Source organism: Lytechinus pictus, chromosome 8 (assembly GCF_037042905.1).
Source record: "Lytechinus pictus isolate F3 Inbred chromosome 8, Lp3.0, whole genome shotgun sequence".
In the NCBI taxonomy this organism is placed as follows: Eukaryota; Metazoa; Echinodermata; class Echinoidea; order Temnopleuroida; family Toxopneustidae; genus Lytechinus; species Lytechinus pictus.
In genome coordinates, this window is record NC_087252.1 from 8,849,354 (window position 1) to 8,871,378 (window position 22,025).

At 35.6% G+C, this 22,025-nt stretch overlaps 1 protein-coding gene across 1 annotated transcript in view; it reads right to left on the minus strand.

Annotated features, from left to right (window-relative positions):
- Window positions 1–1,133: 1,133 nt before the first annotated feature.
- The window catches only part of LOC129267262 (sushi, von Willebrand factor type A, EGF and pentraxin domain-containing protein 1-like), a 30,115-nt gene continuing 9,223 nt past the window's right edge, over window positions 1,134–22,025 (minus strand). Inside the window, exons 3-9 of the mRNA XM_064103537.1 lie at window positions 20,788–21,000; window positions 11,469–11,650; window positions 6,935–7,052; window positions 5,043–5,228; window positions 4,122–4,307; window positions 3,147–3,278; window positions 1,134–2,384 (exon numbers count right to left, since the gene is read on the minus strand). Of these exons, the coding sequence (XP_063959607.1) occupies window positions 1,855–2,384; window positions 3,147–3,278; window positions 4,122–4,307; window positions 5,043–5,228; window positions 6,935–7,052; window positions 11,469–11,650; window positions 20,788–21,000 (1,547 nt within the window). The 3' untranslated portion in view covers window positions 1,134–1,854. The remainder of the gene's footprint in view (window positions 2,385–3,146; window positions 3,279–4,121; window positions 4,308–5,042; window positions 5,229–6,934; window positions 7,053–11,468; window positions 11,651–20,787; window positions 21,001–22,025) is intronic.

A 22,025-nucleotide genomic window follows, 5' to 3' on the forward strand; every position in this document is an offset into this window, starting at 1 on the left:
GGGACCTTAGGGAGGTGTAAAATGTATGAGATAACTAATGCTGCAACTGTTACAACAAAGGCATAGCCTATGAAAAAAAATTATGAAATAAATATGATTTCATGTAAACACTGGAAATTAGAGACAAGGCATCCTTCATGACGGCAAGTATTTAATTACATATTTTCCAAAATATGGCCAAACTTTTGATTCAATAAATTCGCGTTACTTGCAATTAGATTCTTGATACTGATTTTCTTTTCGTTTTTTGCTTAATTGTTCAATTTGTAGTAGATAGATAGGACGGTTATTAGATTTAGCCAGAAATCATTCATTTTGATGTTATAAAATATCGATATATTATAGATATCTCTATCATCATTATCATCATCATGATCATGATCATCATCATAATCATCATCATTATCATCATCACCATCATTATATCTGGTGATAGATGATGAGAAAAATTAGCTATTGGAAGCCAAGGAATGGCGCCATGAAAACATAACACACAAAAAATACATCAGTGTGCTTATATCAGTCTTTTCTTTCTTTCTTGTGTACAAACATTGAATTGAGCTTATTTACACCACAACTTGATTGTCCTCTTGTGCCTAAACCGTACATATATACCAGAACAGTTTAACTTAAGACCTTACTTGAAAATGTATTATTATCACCATCACTGATTACTCACCATCATTATTAGTAGCAGCAGCATCAATTTATTTCGTTATCACCATGGTCATAATCACAATTATTACATTTTGATAACAACCACCAGCACAACCAGCACAATCAGCAACACCACCACCACCATCATCATCGTCATCATCACCACCACCACCACCGTCCACCACCATCATCACCACCGTCATTTTCATCATCATCATCATCATCACCACCACCACTACCACTACCACCGTCATTTTCATCATCATCATCATCACCATCATCAGTCATCATCTTCATCACCACCATTTTCATTGTCATCATTATCATCATCATCAGCAGCAGCAGCACAACCACTATCATCATCATCGTCACCATCCTCACCACCATCATCATCTTCAAAATCATCAGCCTTAATATGTTTGGCAGCATTACGGGTATGAACGTATCGATATTTACAAGTCTTGGAAAAAAGCTCCTCGATTATAATACTTTGAGACATTTTTTTTTTATTTTGGTCCGATTAAAAAAAGCCCTAACCGCTTCAATAATACACCAGCAAATATATTGATATAATATTGATATTCTCTTATCAATCTGATTTGAAATCTGTCTCGGGCATACAATATGGAGAATTTTACCCCTCCCCCCAAAAAAAAATGTGCCAATAAAACCAATTACATAATGAAATAGACACCAACTGTCGACAAAAACCTCTCAGCTATCCATTGTGATTTCACTTGCTTGCATTTTCAAATGAATTGGTGCGCGGTAGAAAGTGTTTGCGAATGGATTGAAAAAATACGCTATTGTCTGACACTTGTGGGGATTAGGCTATGATGGGCTAATGGTTTTAATGTCTTTTCCTCGATCTCTAGTAATTTCTGGTTCACCTTGTTTTAATAACTCTTTTATGCTGCTGGTGACAAATAGCACCAATTATTCACTTACGGTACATCAATGTGAGTTTCAATATTCCTCTGGCGCGTTCAGAGCTATGGTTCAGCAATTCAACGCACAATCTTTTGCTAATTTTGGTGAGTGTGGTTTCGCTTCTTTTTAATAGCTTTCTCTTGGAAGTCATATAACTACAACAATTGACAACACAAAAAAAATAAAAATGGTGGACGATGATAAATATTCAGCAATCGCAAGTGAAGTACTGTCTAATACGTTGAGGGCCGCGGTGGTTGGTGTAATTTACAAATCTTCCGCAGTTTCTGGATGGGCTTGGTTCAAAGGTGATGATGTTGTCTGTGATCCTTCAACATTTCTGTACGGACTTTGATGGGCAGGAGGTTGTGTCTGGTGTGTTGTATCAGAGGTTCTATCAGTTTGCTTTGAGGGTTCCGTTGTCTGGCGTACTTCATCCGTAACCATTGAATGGCTTTTGGTTGTTGGCATGTTGGATAGCGTTGTCTGATGCCTTTCATCTGCAGTTTCGGAGTGACTTAGGTTCGAAGGTTTCGACGTCTGTTCCATATCATTGGCAGTTTCTGTACGGCCTTCTGTTGGTGTTCTAGGGCTTGAATGATTTTCATCATTAATTCCGAGTTGATTGCCGCTGGTGGGCGTTGGGCGGGAAGAAAGTTGAGTCTCTTCGATACCATTATCGTCAAAGAAACTTAATGATGGCCCATCGCTGGCATACAGCGAGTCAAAAGAGGAGTAGTCTAGTGGAGTGTCATCGAGTGCAGACTGTGAAGGGCGATTTGGTTCAGCAGGAGGTTCTGCAGTAATATTTAATTTCAAAAGAAAATGTCACATTATGTATGTGTCAATAATGTGCCCATGTGGAAGGCTTATTATATCAGAGGCATGTGATGCGATGACAGACGCCGACAAAAAGAATGCAATACATGCGATTCCTGAAAAAAAAAGGATCCTTGTTTGTATGTTCTTGTCAGTAAACTGTATTTTGTTTTTATTATTTATTACAATAATGATAAACAATTATCTTGACCCCCAGATACATTATGGCGACCGAGGAAATGAAACAAAATTCTATGGTATTACAAATTATCATCTATTTTTTTTTTAACTGAATATAAACAGCTACAAAATTATCCGTTCAAAGGAGGAGTCCATTCTCGCAGTTCTTTTTTTGTCAGCAAATGGGTTACTGAAGAGTGTCCAAATGTTGTTATACCACAATTCACTCTTTACAGATTTATCATTGCACATGATGTACTATTCCTTTTACTTTGGCTATTATTATATTTTTTTGGCTATTCCATTCGCCTACCGATAGCAGCGATTGGTCAATCGTTCATCCAACTGTGATGAGAAGGGTCTCTCGATATTTGCATGAGACAAAGTAAGTTTTGCTTGGAATATGATTCATGACGGTGATAAAGCACTGTAATCAATAAATAGTTTACCCTCTTTAAATTGCACATGATGCTTGACAAAAGGGTAGTGGCGTGAGCTTGATATTTTTTTCCTGAGACAGAGCCCCACGCCCGAAGAAACGTTACTGCCTTAAAGCTTACCAGTTTGAACGTTCGGGAGATAAACAGGATCTTCATACCAAGAAAAGGAAGAGGATGATAGATCAGTGACATCAGGAGGAGAGTCAATATGATCAGGATCTGGTACCGGTAAATCTTCACGGACAGAAATTTCTAATGAACACAAAAATTAAGAAAATATTAATGTTGGAAACTAAGGCGGAGAGCTGCGAGCACAAGCACAAGTACGAGGCCAGACTGTCCGAGTTCAAGGTCAAGCGAAAGACCTAAGGTCAATTCTCTTGGTAAACTACTTCGGACCTCCAAGGCCGAGGAGACGTCCGAGACCAAGGAGAAATTCAATGCGACATTTGCCCTCGATCGAGGTCGGATTCGAGGTCAAGGATGGCCTCGGGGAACGCAACAGTTCAATCGATCTTCCATCTAAAGTTCTGTTAATTTCTTGTTACAATTCCTATTTCTGGAATATTTCATGACCACCTACGTAACGCCCTCGTCCGGTACCTACCCGAGGCCAAGGAAAAGGACTTTCGACCTGCAAGGCCAATGACTAGACGTGGAGTAGGAGCACAACACTAAAAAAGGTCAAAGTAAGCCATGGGACTATGATTTTAAGTCAATTGAGAAATCCAAACACGCTCCGTGTTTTTTTAATAGTGGAAATGAAAAAGAAATGATTCAAGTCATCAATCATTAACATTAGGCCTCTAATATACCTCGTATTCATATTTTGCCACTCAATAAAATGTAGATCTCATGACGTCTATCAAGTCACATTTTTCTTAGACAGAATCCTGATATGATTAATGATATGATATGAAAGAAGATATGATATGAATATGAAATGATATGAAAGAAGATATTAAATATAACCTTTTTATGAAATGGAAAAAAAAGGAAGAGTGGTATAGATATGCCGCCTTTTCGCAGAACTATGGAAAACATGCAAAGATGGTATGCACATACTATATATATTTAAGAGATTCAAATAATCACCTTCGCATGTTGGTAGTTCGGCGGACCAATGTCCATTTTCCAGGCAGACCAGACTATTGGTAGCCCCTTGTAGAATATAGTCTGCTCGGCAGTGGAATATCCTTATATCTCCAATGTTCCTTCCATAACCATAGACCCCCTCCATCAAAGCATGGTTTGGTGTTGTCAGCTCTGGACACTTGTTAACTACCAGATGGAAAGGCAAACATATCTCATACAGCGATAATAGACCACCTTTGTAAATTATATCACTTTGTTTCATTTATTATTTCATTATTGGAGTTCTCGGAAAAAAAACAGAGCAATTAGGCCTAAGGTATATATTACTCTGAATAAAGTGATATTTCCGTATCTTTTAAAATTATTCATATCATGATAACATTCGTATTAATTCATATTTACTGCTTTAACAAATTATTTGTTTTGTTTTAATTTAACCATATGGTAAATAACATAAGACCAACACAAAACAATTCCAATTGCTGAAAGGATCGCCTTGTCAAGATTCGATGCAATGCTATACACCACGCTCCCGACGGCCTTAATCCACCATCTTCACCCCATCCCAATGCATCTGCCAATTTACCCTCCTATCTGGAGCTGGGATCGATTTAAATTGCTATTTGTGTACAAAAATTTCACAGAATGAGAAAAATGTCATTCCTTTTTAATCTAAAAAGATGGCTTACTTAAGGTTATCGATTGACTTCACACCAGCCCGCGCCTCATTAATTCGATTTAGAATTTCGTGCGCCCAAAATTACCCCGAGTCGGGTACGAGTTGTAGCATTCATGCCTTTTCAAAGGCTGGTGGGACTGTTGGAGTGTCATCATCTGGACATAGGCCTAAATGATAATTGTAACAACGAATGATGAAGTACATTTCCCTACCTCCCCCATGCCCCTTACTAAAAACCTTACTTTTACACATAGGAAGATCTCCTGACCATTTGCCATCGGTACATGTGAGTGTCCTTGATCCAACTAGGCGGTAATCTTCTCCGCATCCAAATGAAACTGTAGTATCGGCTAAAACGATTTCACCGGGTTGATGTCCTGAACTGTATCTCCCATATTCAGGGGCTACAGGAACTTCACATTCAGCAGCTGCAATTGGGAAGTACAGAAATTGATGGTGAGACGCAACATCATGATATGATCACAAGGAAAATCATTGTGTTTCGGTTATGAAATTTTATTAATATTCCGTCTTGCCTTGTCTAATTTATTTTACACTATCTGAATCGTTGTTTTGTATATATAATGATTAAATTGTCATGATTGTATTGATTTTTGTAAAGTGCATAAACATACGAAGCTTGACCCCATTAGTATTTTCAATTATTCTATTGAACAATGTTAATTTCTATTTGTATTTGATAAATCTTAATCATTCACATAAACAAGCGATGCTATCCAGTGAGTTCTTTTTTTAATTTATGTCATTCATATTCTGATTTGTTCCTACTTACTTTGCCAATTTGTTTCAAATGAAGAAGAATAAATTCCATCAATCCATCAATCAATAAAAATTGACAAATTATCATTTTGTAAGAACGTTATTGTGGCTCCCATGTAATTAAACGAAAAAACCTTAGTGGCGTCAACGTTGTTCATGATCATTCCATACGCAGATTCATACTTTATTTCATAATTCTTGCTTGTAATCAATCGTTGTTTTGCTTGTATTAAAGATCAAGTCCACCCCAGAAAAATATTGATTTGAATAAATAGAGAAAACTCAGACAAGCATTATGCTGAAAATTTCATCAAAATCGGATGTAAAATAAGTAAGTTATGACATATTAAATTTTCACTTATTTTTCATAAAATAGTTATATGTCCCTCACTCACTATTCCTTTTGTTCTTTATTGTTTGAATTACACAGTATTTCAATTTTTACAGATTTGACAAGAAGGACCAACTTGACTGAACAAAAAAAAAAGTTAAACAATGGTAATTCCACATGTTAAAGTAGAAATAAAAAATTTGTTTCACAGGACAATGAGGAGAAAATTATAATATTTTATATTTCATATAATAAAATACAAGATAAATAGTGAGTGAGTGATGTCATCAAGTCCCTCATTTGCATACCGACAGGGAATTGGTATAAATGTTTTGTGAAATTAAGCGAGCTTTTACAATTTCGTAACTATCTTATTTTACATCCGATTTTGATGAAATTTTCATTGTTATGCTTGTTGGATTTTCTCTTTTTATTCAAATAAACCTTTTGTTGGGGTGGTCACTTGTCCTTTAAGTATCAAATAAAGAGGTCTTTATTAACCATTATATTTAATTGAGTAAGTGAAATAAGAATCACCTCCAGGTCGTCTTACAGGGCCTACCCCCCCCCCGTGCTAAACCCCAAATCCGCGCCTTAGCAACAACTTCATCTTCGATTTGGCACTTATCTGTTTATAATGTATGCATTATCGGGTGCAAGCGAGAATCGTATGAAAGCCATCTTTTGGGAGAAAAATCAGATATTTTATTTACTGCTTTCAATAAAATTATTTCAATGCTGCCTTCAGTGATTTACCTGACTTTTAACCATCATTCTCGTTAAAAATACTTTTTAAGACAATCATTTATCGCAATCAGTGTTCGTTTGAGTTCCATTTCTCTCGAGATATAGTGATAAGTGCTGACAATAACAACAACAAAAACAAACTGTTTGTGCGTATCCCCTGAACTATTACAAATTTTTCATTTTGATAAAATGCTAAGACAATTTATTGTTTAAAAACAACCATGATGAAACTATAGTCCGTTGCAAGATTTCTTAAGGTTATAGGCAGAGACCTACCTTTAAAGAGCACATAGACGCTGTGAGATAATGGTGACCATGTGCAGGTGTACATGCCGGAAAAATTAGTAGATATTGGTTCCAACCTTTTCCGATGCAATCTGGGGCGGTGCCAATGCTGAAAAAAAAAACGAATTCTTCATACTTTTACTAAAGTAGAATAAAAGTGATAATGATAAAAAGTTGTATAAACAGACCAGTCGTAATGATGTAATCATTAATAATATACACCTGCTATTACAAAAGTTCATTATCCGAACGTGCAGATTGCGGGAAAATAAAACAAGTGGAGCAACTAGCTTAGGGCAATCTCGCCTATAGCAGCAGTGCTGACGTTGATAACGGCTATAGAATAATCATACACAAAAACCATTCATATGAAGATAACATGGATAAAGTACTATGATCATTAAACTTAAATGACATTTGATCTTATGTGACCGAAAACTTGTGCAAGACGATCAGTGATACTTGATTTTCCTTATGTCCACATTTCATGAACTATATCCATAAACTTTCAAAAGTATTATGATGGCAATTCAAAAAATATCCCCAACACGGCCAAAGTTCATTGACCTTGGTCATGTGACCTGAAACTCACGCAGATGTTCACTGACGCTTTATTACTTTTGTGTTCAACTTTCATGAAATAGATCCATATACTTTTAGAATTATTATATTTAAGAAACTTAACCTTCGATGGGGATTTTGATGTTGATCCCCCCCCCCTTGGTGTAAGTTCTTTGACCCTAAATGTCATTTGACCTTGATGTTCGGTTTGATTACCCTGAAGTCCAATAAGTTTCATTAACTAGGTCCATTAAAAAGTGAGAATTTTAATAATTTAAAGTGAGAATTTTTATAATTATTTAGCAAAATTAATATTAGCATTCCTATTTCTTCTGGAATTGTGCCGGAATAATGTAACCTGGATGACAAAAGAGGGTGTTTCAAAAGAGATTCAATCATTAAAAAATAAACCTTCTTCTGGTATAGATGGCATTACTGCTCAAATACTAAAAATGTCTGCACCAGCCATACTTCCATTATTAACTTTTTTTAATCAATAAATCACTACTAGACAGTACGTTCCCACATAAATACAAAATAGCAAAAGTTACTGTATTCCAGTTTACAAATCAGGTGATAAAATTAATCTTGTAACTGTAAACCAATCTCCATTTTATCTTCTATTTGAAAAATTATATAAAGACTAGCTTGTATCCAACCAACTTGTTTGTTTGTATCTATTTCCATATAAAAAATAAAATATATATGCTCAATTTAACATAACGTACAGTTGAAGGATGGCCCATTTCAGCGGTATTAATAAAATACCACTGTTCTTCCATGGGGTCCTTTAAAACATAAATACATGCATATAAAACAAATATACACCAATATAAATAAAACTCAATTGAATGCATGGCAGGAAGGAAAATCACCCAATCCTAACCACCCATTAAAAACTTAATTTGTACATGAAAGAAAATGAAATACTCTGTGTGGAACAGTCCGGATTTATAGAAAGAAACACTCAGCAATGACTTTTGAAAGTCACAGATGACTGGCTCAAGGCAATTGGCGAGGGTCTTTAATGGGGGCAGTATTCATCGACCTGAAAAAGGCCTTCGACACTGGAGGTTGAAATCCTTATGAAGAAGCTAGCGAAGATTGGTGTTTCAGAAGATGCTTTGCACTGGTGTGAGAGTTATTCATATAACCGGAACATATGTACATGTACCGAGAATATTACATAAAAATGATGTCTCAAGTATAGAGTATGGGATTCCGCAGGGTTTAACCCTAGTAACAGGGGTGTGAGTGGTCACAAATAAAAAGATCTGAAAAAAGCTGAAGAGTATTGAAAAAGTCTGAAATAGAAAGAGCTCCCATACTTTTTGTACAGAGGAAAGCCAAATATAAGCTGAAAATCATAACAAAAACATCTGAAATCAGATAAAAATCTGAACTCTCACACCCCTGCCTAGTAATTTAAAGTAATTTAAAGTATACAGTTATACTTCCCTTATTTGATTATGCTGATATTGTATACGAATCATCAAATAAGAAATATACTGAATGTCTTCAAAAAATTAAGAACAGAGCTGGCCGTATTATTTTGAATGCTAAAACGCAAAAATCGAATATCTAGGCCTATAGAGAAATACACCAACGACTTGAATGGAGGTATTACAATTACGAAGAAATATCCATGTATATACAATGGTGTTCAAATCATTGAACGGCCTGGCTCCATTATACTTAGCAGATTCATTTCAATATTGTAACTACTTATATCATTTAAGAACCGTAGGTAATGTAATTTATGCCCAAACCAAATATAGAAAATTGCCGTAGAATGTTTATATGTTGAGGTTCACGCCAATATAAACTCCTCAAAAAAAGTTTGGAAATCTGACTTTGATCGATAATCATTCCTTGGTTCTAGTGAATATCAATGTGCAATTAATATCAATAAATAGATCATTTAAATTTCTTTAAAATGATACCCTACATGATATGAGTATGGTTCACATAGAGGTGCAGTGCTTTGAAATGTGGGGCAAGGTCAAAATTCAAAAGTTGCAAAATGACACCATATTGAAAGTCACTGTTTTTTTCCCCCGTGGTGATGAGTGACTTTCCCAGCCGTTTCTTTTGATTTTGATCGATAATCCCTCCTCGGTTTTAGTAAATATCAATGTGTAACTGATATCAATTTAAATTTCCTTAAAATGATACCCTACATGATATGATTATGGTTCACATGGATGTGCAGTGCCTTGAAATGTGGGGCAAGGTTAAAATTCAAAGGTTGCAAAATGACACAATATTGAAAAGTCACTGTTCTTTTTTCCGTGGTGATGAGTGAGTTTCTCAGCAGTTTCATGCACCTTAACATCAACATTAACATAGAATCAAATACATAACAAACAAACAAACAAACATGCATGGGTATTTCAAACCACGACTCAAACCATCTCCATAGAACCATCACTACATAAACCACAACAAAAAATACAAAGCAGGGGGCTTGATTTGAATGGATTTTCATCTCTACATGTATTGACACAGACAAAAGAATCATGTTCTGTATTGACCCTTCATGACTATTTCTGCTCGTTTTGCAGCTTTTCAATTCAGACCTCATCCAACACTTTTGAATCCTGCTCTTTTCGTGATGGCATGATCATAACAAGCATGGTTTCATTTTAAAGAGAATTAAATGATCTTTTGAATAATGTCAAATATGCATTGTGTAAAATTGGGAGTTGGGAGAAATCAATGGCCAAACTCAAATTTCCTAACTTTTTTTGAGGGGTTTATATAATGACTTACCTTTAGATATGAAATGTATATAAAACTTAACAACATTTATTACTTCTCTGAGCTCTAAGATTTCAAATTACTTTGATCTCTGAGCAACGCGTTGTTTTGACGGGAAGGGGGGGGGGTGTATTTGCTTGAAGCTTGAACTCATAACTTTAACTTTAAATTTTGTTTTATGTCTATGGTCTAGTTTTTATTACTTTAGGTTTTGTTTAACAGTGCTCTTTTGTGCTTGTTAATAATGTTTATAATACAATTTGATCTATTCTATTACGTTCTGGATCCCTAGGCAGAACAGAGGGGTAATAATTACCACTCTGAGTGGGCAATCCAGCCATTCATATGTATTCATTTTATTTTGTAATTATATGTGATGCATTTTGCATGTTTTTATGAATGGAAAATAAATGCAATACAATATGGTACTTTCTTAGTTATGATATCATTTCAAAAACTGAACCTTGGTTAAGATTTGATGTTGACGACGCCGTCGCCGCCGTCGGAAAAGCGGCGCCTATAGTCTCACTCTGCTATGCAGGTGACACAAAAATCAATATAAGAACCTCATTTAGTTTTATTATTTTAATAGAAATGTTCCCCCCCCCCTTGGGAATCCTGAATCCACACCTGGTTCCATATAAGCATGCTTTGAAAAATTAGTATCTGAATATAAAGACGGCCAAAGTCCATTTTTGGCAAAATTTAGTTAAATATGGAAAATTGTTCCTAATAAAATGATTCAGCTTTTTGTATAAAATCAATGATAAATCTGAAATCGTCTCAGAAAATGCCTTAAATAAAGAAGAAAAATTTGGTATGAGTGTAAGAAAATTCCAGGACTTGGGCTTTTCTTGCATTCGTATCATAGCACCCTCTCTCATTTAATACTTCTACTACTTACTTCAGAAGTCTACCATATATGTATATATGAATGTAAGAATGACCCAAGTCCATATAATTAAAAACGACCCATTTCCACCAGACAAAAGGCCCCGCCCACGAGTAACGTGAATATTAGTGTTCGTACAAATATACACTTAAATTTGTTTTATGATGTTCTCTGATGTCATTTGGGCGAATAAACTTTAATTTAAAAAATATAATTTTTTTCCGATTTTTTCGAAATGACCTCCTATGGACTTGGGCCTTTTTATATTCATAAAACTTAAAGGACAAAATGTTAGGCCTACTTAGTCATTACCTTTAAATCTCTATCATTCCTTAGAGGAGTTGTTAATCGAGGCCGTGTAAAGCTAAACCTTGGGATTTTGCAAACAACGTCGAGATGTCTCGTATCTCCTCGATGTACGTACACCACAACTGTACCATTAGGAGCTACCTCACGCCTGGCACCAGCGAATAACACCTTGGTCTGAACCTCTCCTGACAAGAAATATTTGGACCATGATGAAACAAAATATGAAATTAGTTGATAAATTGAAATCCATTTTAGATTAAAATAGTGCACCCTGACTGAAAAACACATTAAAAAACCCGTCAGTAACAATTAACCCTCTTTGTCCGTCCGCATCGGCCTTGACCATAGGCCTATACAGACTCTTACCAAGATAATTTCATAGGACAATTCATTCTAACGTCATACTCATACCGGTGAAAGCAACCCCAAACCGGCCAAATATTTTACCGCTATTCCCATTGACAACCTTCGGTAGTTTGGAGTCGGTTTTGTTGATATGACTGTGTCGCATTGGACAATCATATAAGGTTGTGCATGATCCTGTACAAGACACGCTACCCACCTAAGTTTGTTCGGATCGCCCAAAAATTCCATGACGGCATGGTTACTCACAATTAACGTGGTCAATGGTGTCAAGGTATAATGTATGTTATCTTTTCCCACTTTCTTTAGGCTCTTTTATGTATATATATATATATATAGAGAGAGAGAGAGAGAGGGGGGGGGAGAGAGAGAAAGAGAGAGAACAATGGTAGGCGTAGCTTAAATCAAGGTTCCCCAGAGTTATCTACCCTTTGGAAAAATTGGTGATGCCGAAAATATGTCTCTGCCGGGAATCGAACCCGGGCCCCCAGCTTTGAACGCCGGTGCCTTAACTACTAGACCACAGAGGCGGGTTGGTGGCTAGGGCGACCCCGATCCGATTGACCGTCAGATATACAGATTTTCGACACTATACCAATTATAATTTCCCTTGTCGGGTGAAGGTGGGTTTTGAACAATGACAAGCCGCCATGCCTCAGCTGGATATACAAATGTGTGAATTATACATGTACAACAGCTTTGGCAACTCTTTTATTTAAATATTGTAAAGAAATGAATGAAGAGAACAATGGTAGGCGTAGGCGTTTCCTATGTGGTCTAGTGGTTAAGGCACCGGCGTTCAAAGCTGGGGGCCGGGGTTCGATTCCCGGCAGAGAAATTTTTTTCGGCATCACCAATTTTTCCAAAGGGTAGGTAGATAGCTCTGGGGAACCTTGATTTAAGCTACGCCTACCATAGTTCTCTTCATTCATTTCTTTACAATATTTAAATAAAAGAGTTGCCAAAGCTGTTGTACATGTATAAATTCACACATTTATATATATATATATATATATATATATATATATATATATATATATATAAATATATATATATATATATATATATATATATATATCTATACATATATATACATATACATTTATATATATACATATATATATATATATATATATATATATATATATATATATACACACAACAAAAAAAGTAAATCCCCCCTAAATGAAATTGCTGTAACTTTTGAACGGAATTATTTTGAGATATGATATTTTGTAGGTGGTTTTCTACACTCATTGAGCAACTCCTGGTGAAAAATGAGAGTGAACGGTCATGGATGAGTAAAAAAAAGATTGAATAAAAAATGACCATTTTTGAAAGTCACAAGAGTCGTTTTTCAGATTGTGCAATTACAAAGTTGGGCAAAAGTTGTTTTTAGGTGAATTTTATGGTGTTAAGCGGTTTTACTATCCATCTTTTAGCCAGTCCACACACAATTTTGAGATCGAATGTTAATGGTTCAGTGAGCACAATGTATTACAAGGGCCCCCTCCCCACTTTTTTCGAAAAGCATGTAAAAAAAAAAAACAACAACAACAACATACGATTGTGATTTTGTGCATGGTCAGCCCCCCCCCCTCCCCCACTTTGAAAACCGTTCCGCGGCCCCTGTATTGTGACGTATCATCATTGGGGTTTATGGTAGTATCCTCTACAACTTGTTAGATCATGTTAACATTTGAAAATGTTCTCCCCCGATTATAGGCCCCTCCCCCATTTTAAAATTCTGGATCCACCACTGATTTGTTCACAAATTAAACTGATCATGAGAAATTGTTAGGAAAAGAATACATTTATACAGTATAAAGAGTATTCATTCCTAAGTTTTCGAATGTGCTCGCTCAACCATGTAAATGTGTAAAGTTCGGAAAGTGTGTGGTGATAGAAATGATGGATGATAAAAACTACAGCAATTAAAGTCACATTTGAATCCGAATTTGCCCCCAATATTCACTTTATTACCCTTTAACCCTAATTCTCCCTCAACAATTTTCGCGATATATCTGCTGCGCAAAATTTTTTGACCTCGCCGCGCACTGACTTTTTACTTTCAAGTCTCGCGCAAATTTTGAGACCAAATTTGTGACGCCCGGGTACGCGGTTACGACATTACGCAACATTATGTAAGTGAATGTCAGACCCCAAATTGCTCATAAACGTGATTTCATGTACAAATCCAATGCAGATTGTGTATTAGCCAAAATTCATGAATGTATCATTATTTCTACTTTTACTGATAAACTTAATTAATTTTGCCTTGTTTATGATCAGAATTAATTCTGGAACGATTTCCATCGAAAAAACAATAAAAAACAAAAAGTAAAAAAAACTGAGAAATACATAAGAAATTTTAAAAAACAATAATAAAATACATAAGAAATCGGTCTTGGTACCAAAATGTTTTTCATTCACAATGGTTAGGAATGCTTTAAAGAATATTTTCACAAAAAATAGCATTCTAGGAGCTTTATTTAGTGAATCAGATCAAAAAGTATGATTTCATGAATAAATTAGCATAATTAATTCATATTTAAAAAAATATATGAATTTAGTGAAATTTACCAATGCAACTGCGTAGATTACGTCATTCTCTACCATCATGCAAATTTTCGTTGTGATCGCGCAATCCGCGGCTAAGATCTTAAGGGGGGGGGGGCAAATCCCCCCCCCCCCCGGAATGACAAGAATCAAAAATACCCCGGGAGATTTAGGGTTAAAATGAGTCTGTGACATTGAAAATACCAATTTTCCCACTTTGATGCGTGCTCACTCATCCATAAATAACAAATCGATTTCATTTTCGTACAGAATTCTGCCCATAGGTTGATAAACATTACTGCCAAATGACATTGCTAAAGACAGCCTTGAAAAAAAGTTCCACTATATTGAATAAGGGGTTACTTATTCTTAAACATATGCACCCATAATGTACACAAGTCTATGAAAGAGGAAGTCAAAATTTTAACAAATATGAAATGAGGGTTTATTTCATGGCCGGTTTTTGTTACTTCTGCCAACAGTTATTTCATGAAACTTCGCAAATGGCTTCAGAGTAACACTATCCAAAAGGCACGCACACCAAAATAACCATTCGATACGGCACAGAGTGGGGCCAAGGCCTTGAACTTTCTTCTCATTTGCATAATTTTCGAATGCTGTGTGCTCACTGATGCATTAAACACCAGGATTTTCATACAAATCAAATCGAATGAACTATGCAAGGAGGTTTGTGATACATATCCAGAGTTAAAAATTGCATTTTTTTCAATAACGTAAATAAGAGCTTATCACATTCCACATGTTCATTCAAGCGTGAATGTTTAATCAAACGCCTTTGAATCATTGAAGCATGTTAATTGGTCATGCACATAACGAAAAATTTGATAAAAGATCATTTTTAGTTACCAAAATGAAAAAATACTTGCCTATGATATTTGAAAATCGTATTTTTTGTTTTCAATAAATGTTCATTGAACCGTGAAACGATGAATATTGTTAAAGATACTCTTCCCCAAAAAAACTGTCATCATATTCTATCATTTTTATTGATGAAAATGTGTAAAAAATCCAATTATAGCAAATTTGGACTTTTGTTTATTCAACCGTGAAATTTAGCCCCAAAAATGTATCGTCTTTTAGAAAGTACCGTTTAAAAGCCATCTGACTATTTTTCATGATGAGAATGTGGAATCAGTTCCAATAAAATGGAATCAAAGTCATGATTTTTGGCTTGTGACTTTTGAAAAGTGACATTTTTGCCTTCTGACGGTGCTCACTGAAGCATGACGTAAAATACGTCCATAACATTTACTCAGAGGGTAGCTTATAAAATTATACCTACACGCTCATGTAAAAATATATCAAAAACTCGCATTGGTTCGGAAATTATTGATGTTTGTTCAAGGGGGACTTACCTTTTTGTTGTGTATATTTAATGACTGTACGAAACTGCAGTTACTAAAAAGTGCTCAACTACATGTACATGTAGAAGCTTAATGTAGTATAATAATAGGGTGGAGCGAGTTGCTTAGATTTTAGTTGTACAGACTGTTTCCCCCTGAGGGTTCATCAGTAACAAAATCAAATTTAATGTTGAACTAAAGTACAGCTAAATAGAACAATAACTCAAGTGCAGTCAGGCATACAAACAAAAGACAAAAAGTACGGGGAACTGTTCAAAACTTACCTACACCCGACAAAGGAAATTTAATTGGTGGTGTCAAGGATCTGTTTATCTGACAGTCAATCGGATCGGAGTCGCCTTAGCCGCTAACCTCTCTCTGTGGTCTAGTGGTTAAGGGACCGGCATTCGAAGCTGGGGGCTAGGGTTCGATTCCCGGCAGAGAATTTTTTTTTCGGCATCACCAGATTTTCCAAGTGGCAGATTGCTCTGAGGAACCTTGATTTAAGCTACGCCTACCATTGTTCTCTTCATTCAGCTCTTTCACAATATATTCAAATACAAGAGTTGCCAAAGCTGTTGTACATGTATAAGTTTTCACATTTATATAAACCCCTCAAAAAATGTTTGGAAATCTGTGTTTGGCCATTGATTTCCCCAAACTCCCAATTTCACACAATGCATATTTTACATCATTCAAAAAATCATTTAATTTTTTTTTTTATGAAACCATGCTTGCTATGATCATGCCATTATGAAAAGAGCAGGATTCAAAAGTGTTGGATGAGGTCTGAATTGAAAAGCTGCAAAACGAGCAAAAATAGAATGGAAATCTGTGGTTGGCCATTAATATCTCCCAATTTTACCCAATGCATATTTGACATGTTTGATATTATTCAAAAGATCATTTAATTCTCTTTAAAATGATACCATGCTTGTTATGATCATGCCATCACGAAAAGAGCAGGATTCAAAAGTGTTGGATGAGGTCTGAATTGAAAAGCTGCAAAACGAGCAGAAATAGTCATGAAGGGTCAATACAGAACATGATTCTTTTGTCTGTAGACGGGTCAATATACGACCAAAAATACCCTCACCCGGAACAAATTGCAGCAAATTATTTTTCAACGGCTTTTTTGTATATTTGATCTCAAGAATAACATACTAAAAATCTACTAAAATTCGCATCCGGGAAAGTGGTTATTTTCAAGATGGCGTCCAAGATGGCCGACATTCACTGAAAATGGATACATCTGACTCATTATCCACCCTAGAATCCTATTTCGATTCATATTCCATGGTCTAGGGGGTAAAACAAATGTTGATACAGGTTAGAGTGAATTGTAAACCCTCCAGTGTACCTGGCAAATCCAAGATGGCGCCAAAAATGGCTGCCGTAGGCTGAAAATCCACAATTCATCTAAGTGGCTTTAATTTGGTTTTTATTCAATGGTTTTAAGGGTGAAGTAGTAGATTGGAACAAGTTAAAAGGACAGCCAGTGGTATGGTGTGTCAAAAATCCAAGGAGGTGTCCAAAAATCCAAGATGGCTTCCCAAAATAAAGTTTAAAATGGCTGTTGACAATTGAAATGGACAGAGTTTATTTCATATCCACCTGAGACATAATGATTTTGGTGTCTAGCCCATGTTTTCAATGGTCAAATAAGACACTAAGACAAGGACAGTCAGTGGTCCAGTATGTTCAAAAATCCAAGATGGCTTCCAAAAATGGAGTCTGAAATTGTTGTTGCTACTTAAGAAAAAAACCGACATAGTTTCTCAATATTCAGAAATATGATTTTTGTGTCTATAACATGGTTAAATGGGTCAAATAATACATTGGGACAAGTTATAAGGAAATTCAGTAGTCTGGTATGTGCAAAAATCCGTGATGGATTCCAAAAATTGATTCTGAAATGGCTGCTAATACTTAAAGCGGACATAGCTCATTTCATTTTGGCCTGGGAAATGTTATTTTGATGTCTAAACCACTGGTTTAAAGGGTCATTTCATACATTAGGGCAATTTACACGGACAGTCAGTGGCCTGGTAATTCAAAAAATCTACATTGGCTTCCAAAAATTAATTATAAATTGACTGATGTTACTTAAAGCGGACACAGTGTATTTCATATCGGCTTGGGAGATGCGATTTTGGTGTCTAAACCACTGGTTTCAAGGGTCAAAATAATACATTAGGACAAGTTTTAAGGACAGTCAGTGGTCTGGAATGACCCGAAATCCAACATGGCTTCCAAAAACTAAAATGGCAGCTGATACTTAAAAGTGGCATAGCTCATTTTTTATCCGCCTGTGATATTTGATTTCGGTGTCTAAAATATGGTTTCAAGGGTCAAAATTACGACAAGTCAAGTGACAGTCAGTGGACTAGTATGTCAAAAATTCCAAGTAAGATATTGGGTTAAGTTTAAAGGACAGCCAGGTGTCCAAAAATCGAAGATGGCTTTAAAAACAGGGGTTTAATATGACTGTTGTTACTTGAGGATATTATTTTGGTGTCTACACTAGGGTTTCAAGGGCCAAAAATACTTTGGGACTGGTTACCATGATAATATGCAGTTATCCATTTTTCCTTAAAATCCAAGTTGGCTTCAAAAATGGGTTCCAAAGTGACTGCTGTTACTTAAAATGGACATAGAAATGATGAAATTTTAGAATCCATCATGGATTTTTTTTTGACAAAATGTAATACAAACCATCCTTGTTGCTTGTCCAAATGTATTATTTGATCGTTCATCCCACAATTTAGACCCCGACATCATTTCTTACAGATAGATATTGTAAGAATGGCCATTATTGAGTGATATGAGTCGTTTTAGATGCCTTTTTGAAAAGCCTCTTGGATATTTAGGCAAACTTGACAACTGCATATCAATGTTACCAGTCCAAACGTATTATTTTAACCGTGAGGACTCCGAAATCACATCTCCTTGGTGGATTTTAAATGAACTATGTCCATTTTTTTAATATAAGCAGTCATTTTAGACTTCGATTTTGGAAGCCATCTTGGATTTTGGACATACTGGACCACTGACTGTCCTTTTCACTAATTTTCTGACTTTTAAACCCATGGTATAGACATCAAAATCATATGCCCTTGACGGATATTACATGAACTATGTCCATTTGTAAATACCAGCGGCTAATTTACACTATTTTTTAAACCACCATGGAATTTTTTACATACTTGACCACCCATCGTCCTTGTAACTTATCCCAATGTATTTAACCATGGTATAGGCACACAAATCATATTCCCGGATATTGAACAAACTATGTTGGTTTTGTTTAAGTAGCAACAGCATATTCTGCTCCATTTTTGGAAGCCATCTTGGATTTGTGAACATACAGGACCACTGACTGTCCTTGTAACTTGTTCCAATGTATTATTTGACCATTTAAACCATCTTTTAGACACCAAAATCATATTTCCCAGGTGGATATGTTATGAGCTATGTCTATTTAAGTATTAACAACCATTTTAAACTCAATTTTTGAAAGCCGTCTTGGATTTTTGGACATTATAATTATAGCCTAATAACTTGTCCCGATGTACTACTTCACCATTAAAACCATTGAATGGAAGCCAAATTAAAGCCACTTAAGTTAGTAATGGATGAATTGTGGATTTTTTTTAGACTACGGCAGCCATTTTGGGCGAAATCTTGGATTTTCCTGGTACCCTAGAATGCTAATATTCACTCTAACAAGTATCAATATATTCGTTCACCCACTGGACCATGAAATATGAACCGAAGTAGGACTGTAGGGTGGATAATGAGTGAGTTATATCCATTTTTAGTGAATGGCGGCCATCTTGGACGCCATCTTGAAAATAACTACTTTCCCGTATGCGGATTTTTGTAGATTTTTAGTATGTTTTTCCTGAGGTCAAATACTGCCAGAAACAGTTGAAAAATCATTTGTTGCAATTTGTTCCAGGTCTAATCATATATTGACCCGACTGTGTCAGTAGAGATGAAAATCCATTCAAATCTTGGACGCCATCTTGAAAATAACTACTTTCCCGTATGCGGATTTTGGTAGATTTTTAGTATGTTTTTCCTGAGGTCAAATACTGCCAGAAACAGTTGAAAAATCATTTGTTGCAATTTGTTCCAGGTCAAATCATATATTGACCCGACTGTGTCAGTAGAGATGAAAATCCATTTAAATCAAGCCCCTGCTTCTGTAGTGATGGTTCTGTGAGATAACATGGTTTGAGTCGTGGTTTGAAATACTCATGCATGTTTGTTTGTTTGTTACGTGTTTGCTTGTGCAGAGGGGTGTTTGATTCCATGTTAATGTTGACGTTGAGGTGCATGAAAATAATTAAGAGAAACCGCTGAGAAACTCACTCATCACCACTGAAAAAAAGCCTGTGACTTACAATATTATGTCATTTTGCAAATTTTGAATGTTGATCTTGCCACACATTTTAAGGCACTGCACCTCCATGTGAACCATAATCATATCATGTAGGGTACTATTTTAAAGAAAATTAAATGAGCTATTCATTGTTATTAATTACACATTGATATTTACTAAAACGATGATGAATTATCGATCAAAATCAAAAGAAACCGCTGAGAAACTCACTCATTACCACGAAAAAAAAGAACAGTGAATTTCAATATTGTGTCATTTTGCAACTTTTGCATTTTGACCTTGCCCCACATTTCAAGACGCTGCACCTCCATGTGAACCATAATCATATCATGTAGGGTATCATTTTAAAGAAAATTAAATGTTCTATTTTTTGATCCTATTAACGCATTGATATTTACTAAAACCGAGGAGGGATTACCTATCAAAGAGAGATTTCTAAACTTTTTTTGAGGAGTTTATATATATATATATATATATATATATATATGTGTGTGTGTGTGAGGGTGTGTGTGTGTGGGGGGTGTGGGGGTGTGAAACATTTGTCAATCCGTACGTGTCAACTAGCAACTTCTGATAATATGTTTTAACAAATATTTGGTGTTAAAAGGGATTTGAATCGTATACTCACGGCATTCTGGTTCTTGTCCTATCCACTGTCCTTGGCAAGTTCGTCGTTGATCACCGAACAACATTTTCTTTCCAGGATCTTTGCATCGAGCAATCAAGAATGATCCGTCCGGTAAGACATGGTTCGAATAATATATGGTGACTGGCTTCCTCGCGTCTCCATTTACAAACTGACGAACATCCCACCTATTTCGCGGGACTGAACAAGGTTTTTCTAGAAGATACAAATTAGAATATCAGGAATTGTGAAAACATGATAATCAAGCATGCATCTGTTTAAAGGATAGGCCTAAAGAGCATTGCTTTGCGATGGATCTTGTGTTACATGTCTGAAAGGTCAAGTCCACCCCGAAAAAAATGTTGATAGGAATAAAAACAGAAAATACAAGAAGCGTAACATTGAACAATTTATCAAAATCGGATGTAAAAAAAAGGATGACATTTTGAAGTTTAAAAACAGTTAAATGCACATCTTGGTTGGTATGCAAATTCGTGGACTGATGGCATCACCAACTCCCTATTTCTTTTCTATCTTGATATATGAATTTTCTCCTAATCATTCTGCGAATCAAAGACTTATTCCTCTTTGAATATATGCGCCGTGTAGGATTCATTTCTGGGTCGCACTGCGATACCGCCTTAAAAGTATTCTTTTATTTATCTTTTGAAATTTTCAGTTTTATTTAATAAGGGTGATCTCATCAATTACAAAAACTACTATCCTTGAGGGTCCTGACAAAAAAATCAATATATAAAATATTTACAAAGAATACATTAATCAAAATGGCATGTACAGGCATCAAAGTATTACCAAAAACAAATTCATATGATAAACATTAAAATACAATCAAATATTACAATTGAATTGCAAAAAAAGGTTACCGTATAAAGTTAAGACAAGAGGACAAATTAAGGCAATTGGAAATAACCAAAGACGACGCTGTTGTGAAAATACAAATTTAATGGCAAACAACAGGAGGGCTTCGTCGAAAAATGTAAACCGGAACAGTAATTTCTTCTCAAGTTTAGGAGCTGACAAAGAAATTGCATGTAAGTCGTTTGTCCAGAGTCAAGGGATGAACAGTTGTTTTGATTCACTGATATTTTCGACAAAGAATTCTTTGGCTGTTCATTGTTAAAAGGGGCTTTGACATTTCATTTTATGTTCTTGAATCCGTCGTGCGACGTAAGAGAAACCTCCGCTTTGGGTGGGGAAAGGCAAACTTTCGCCAACTTCAG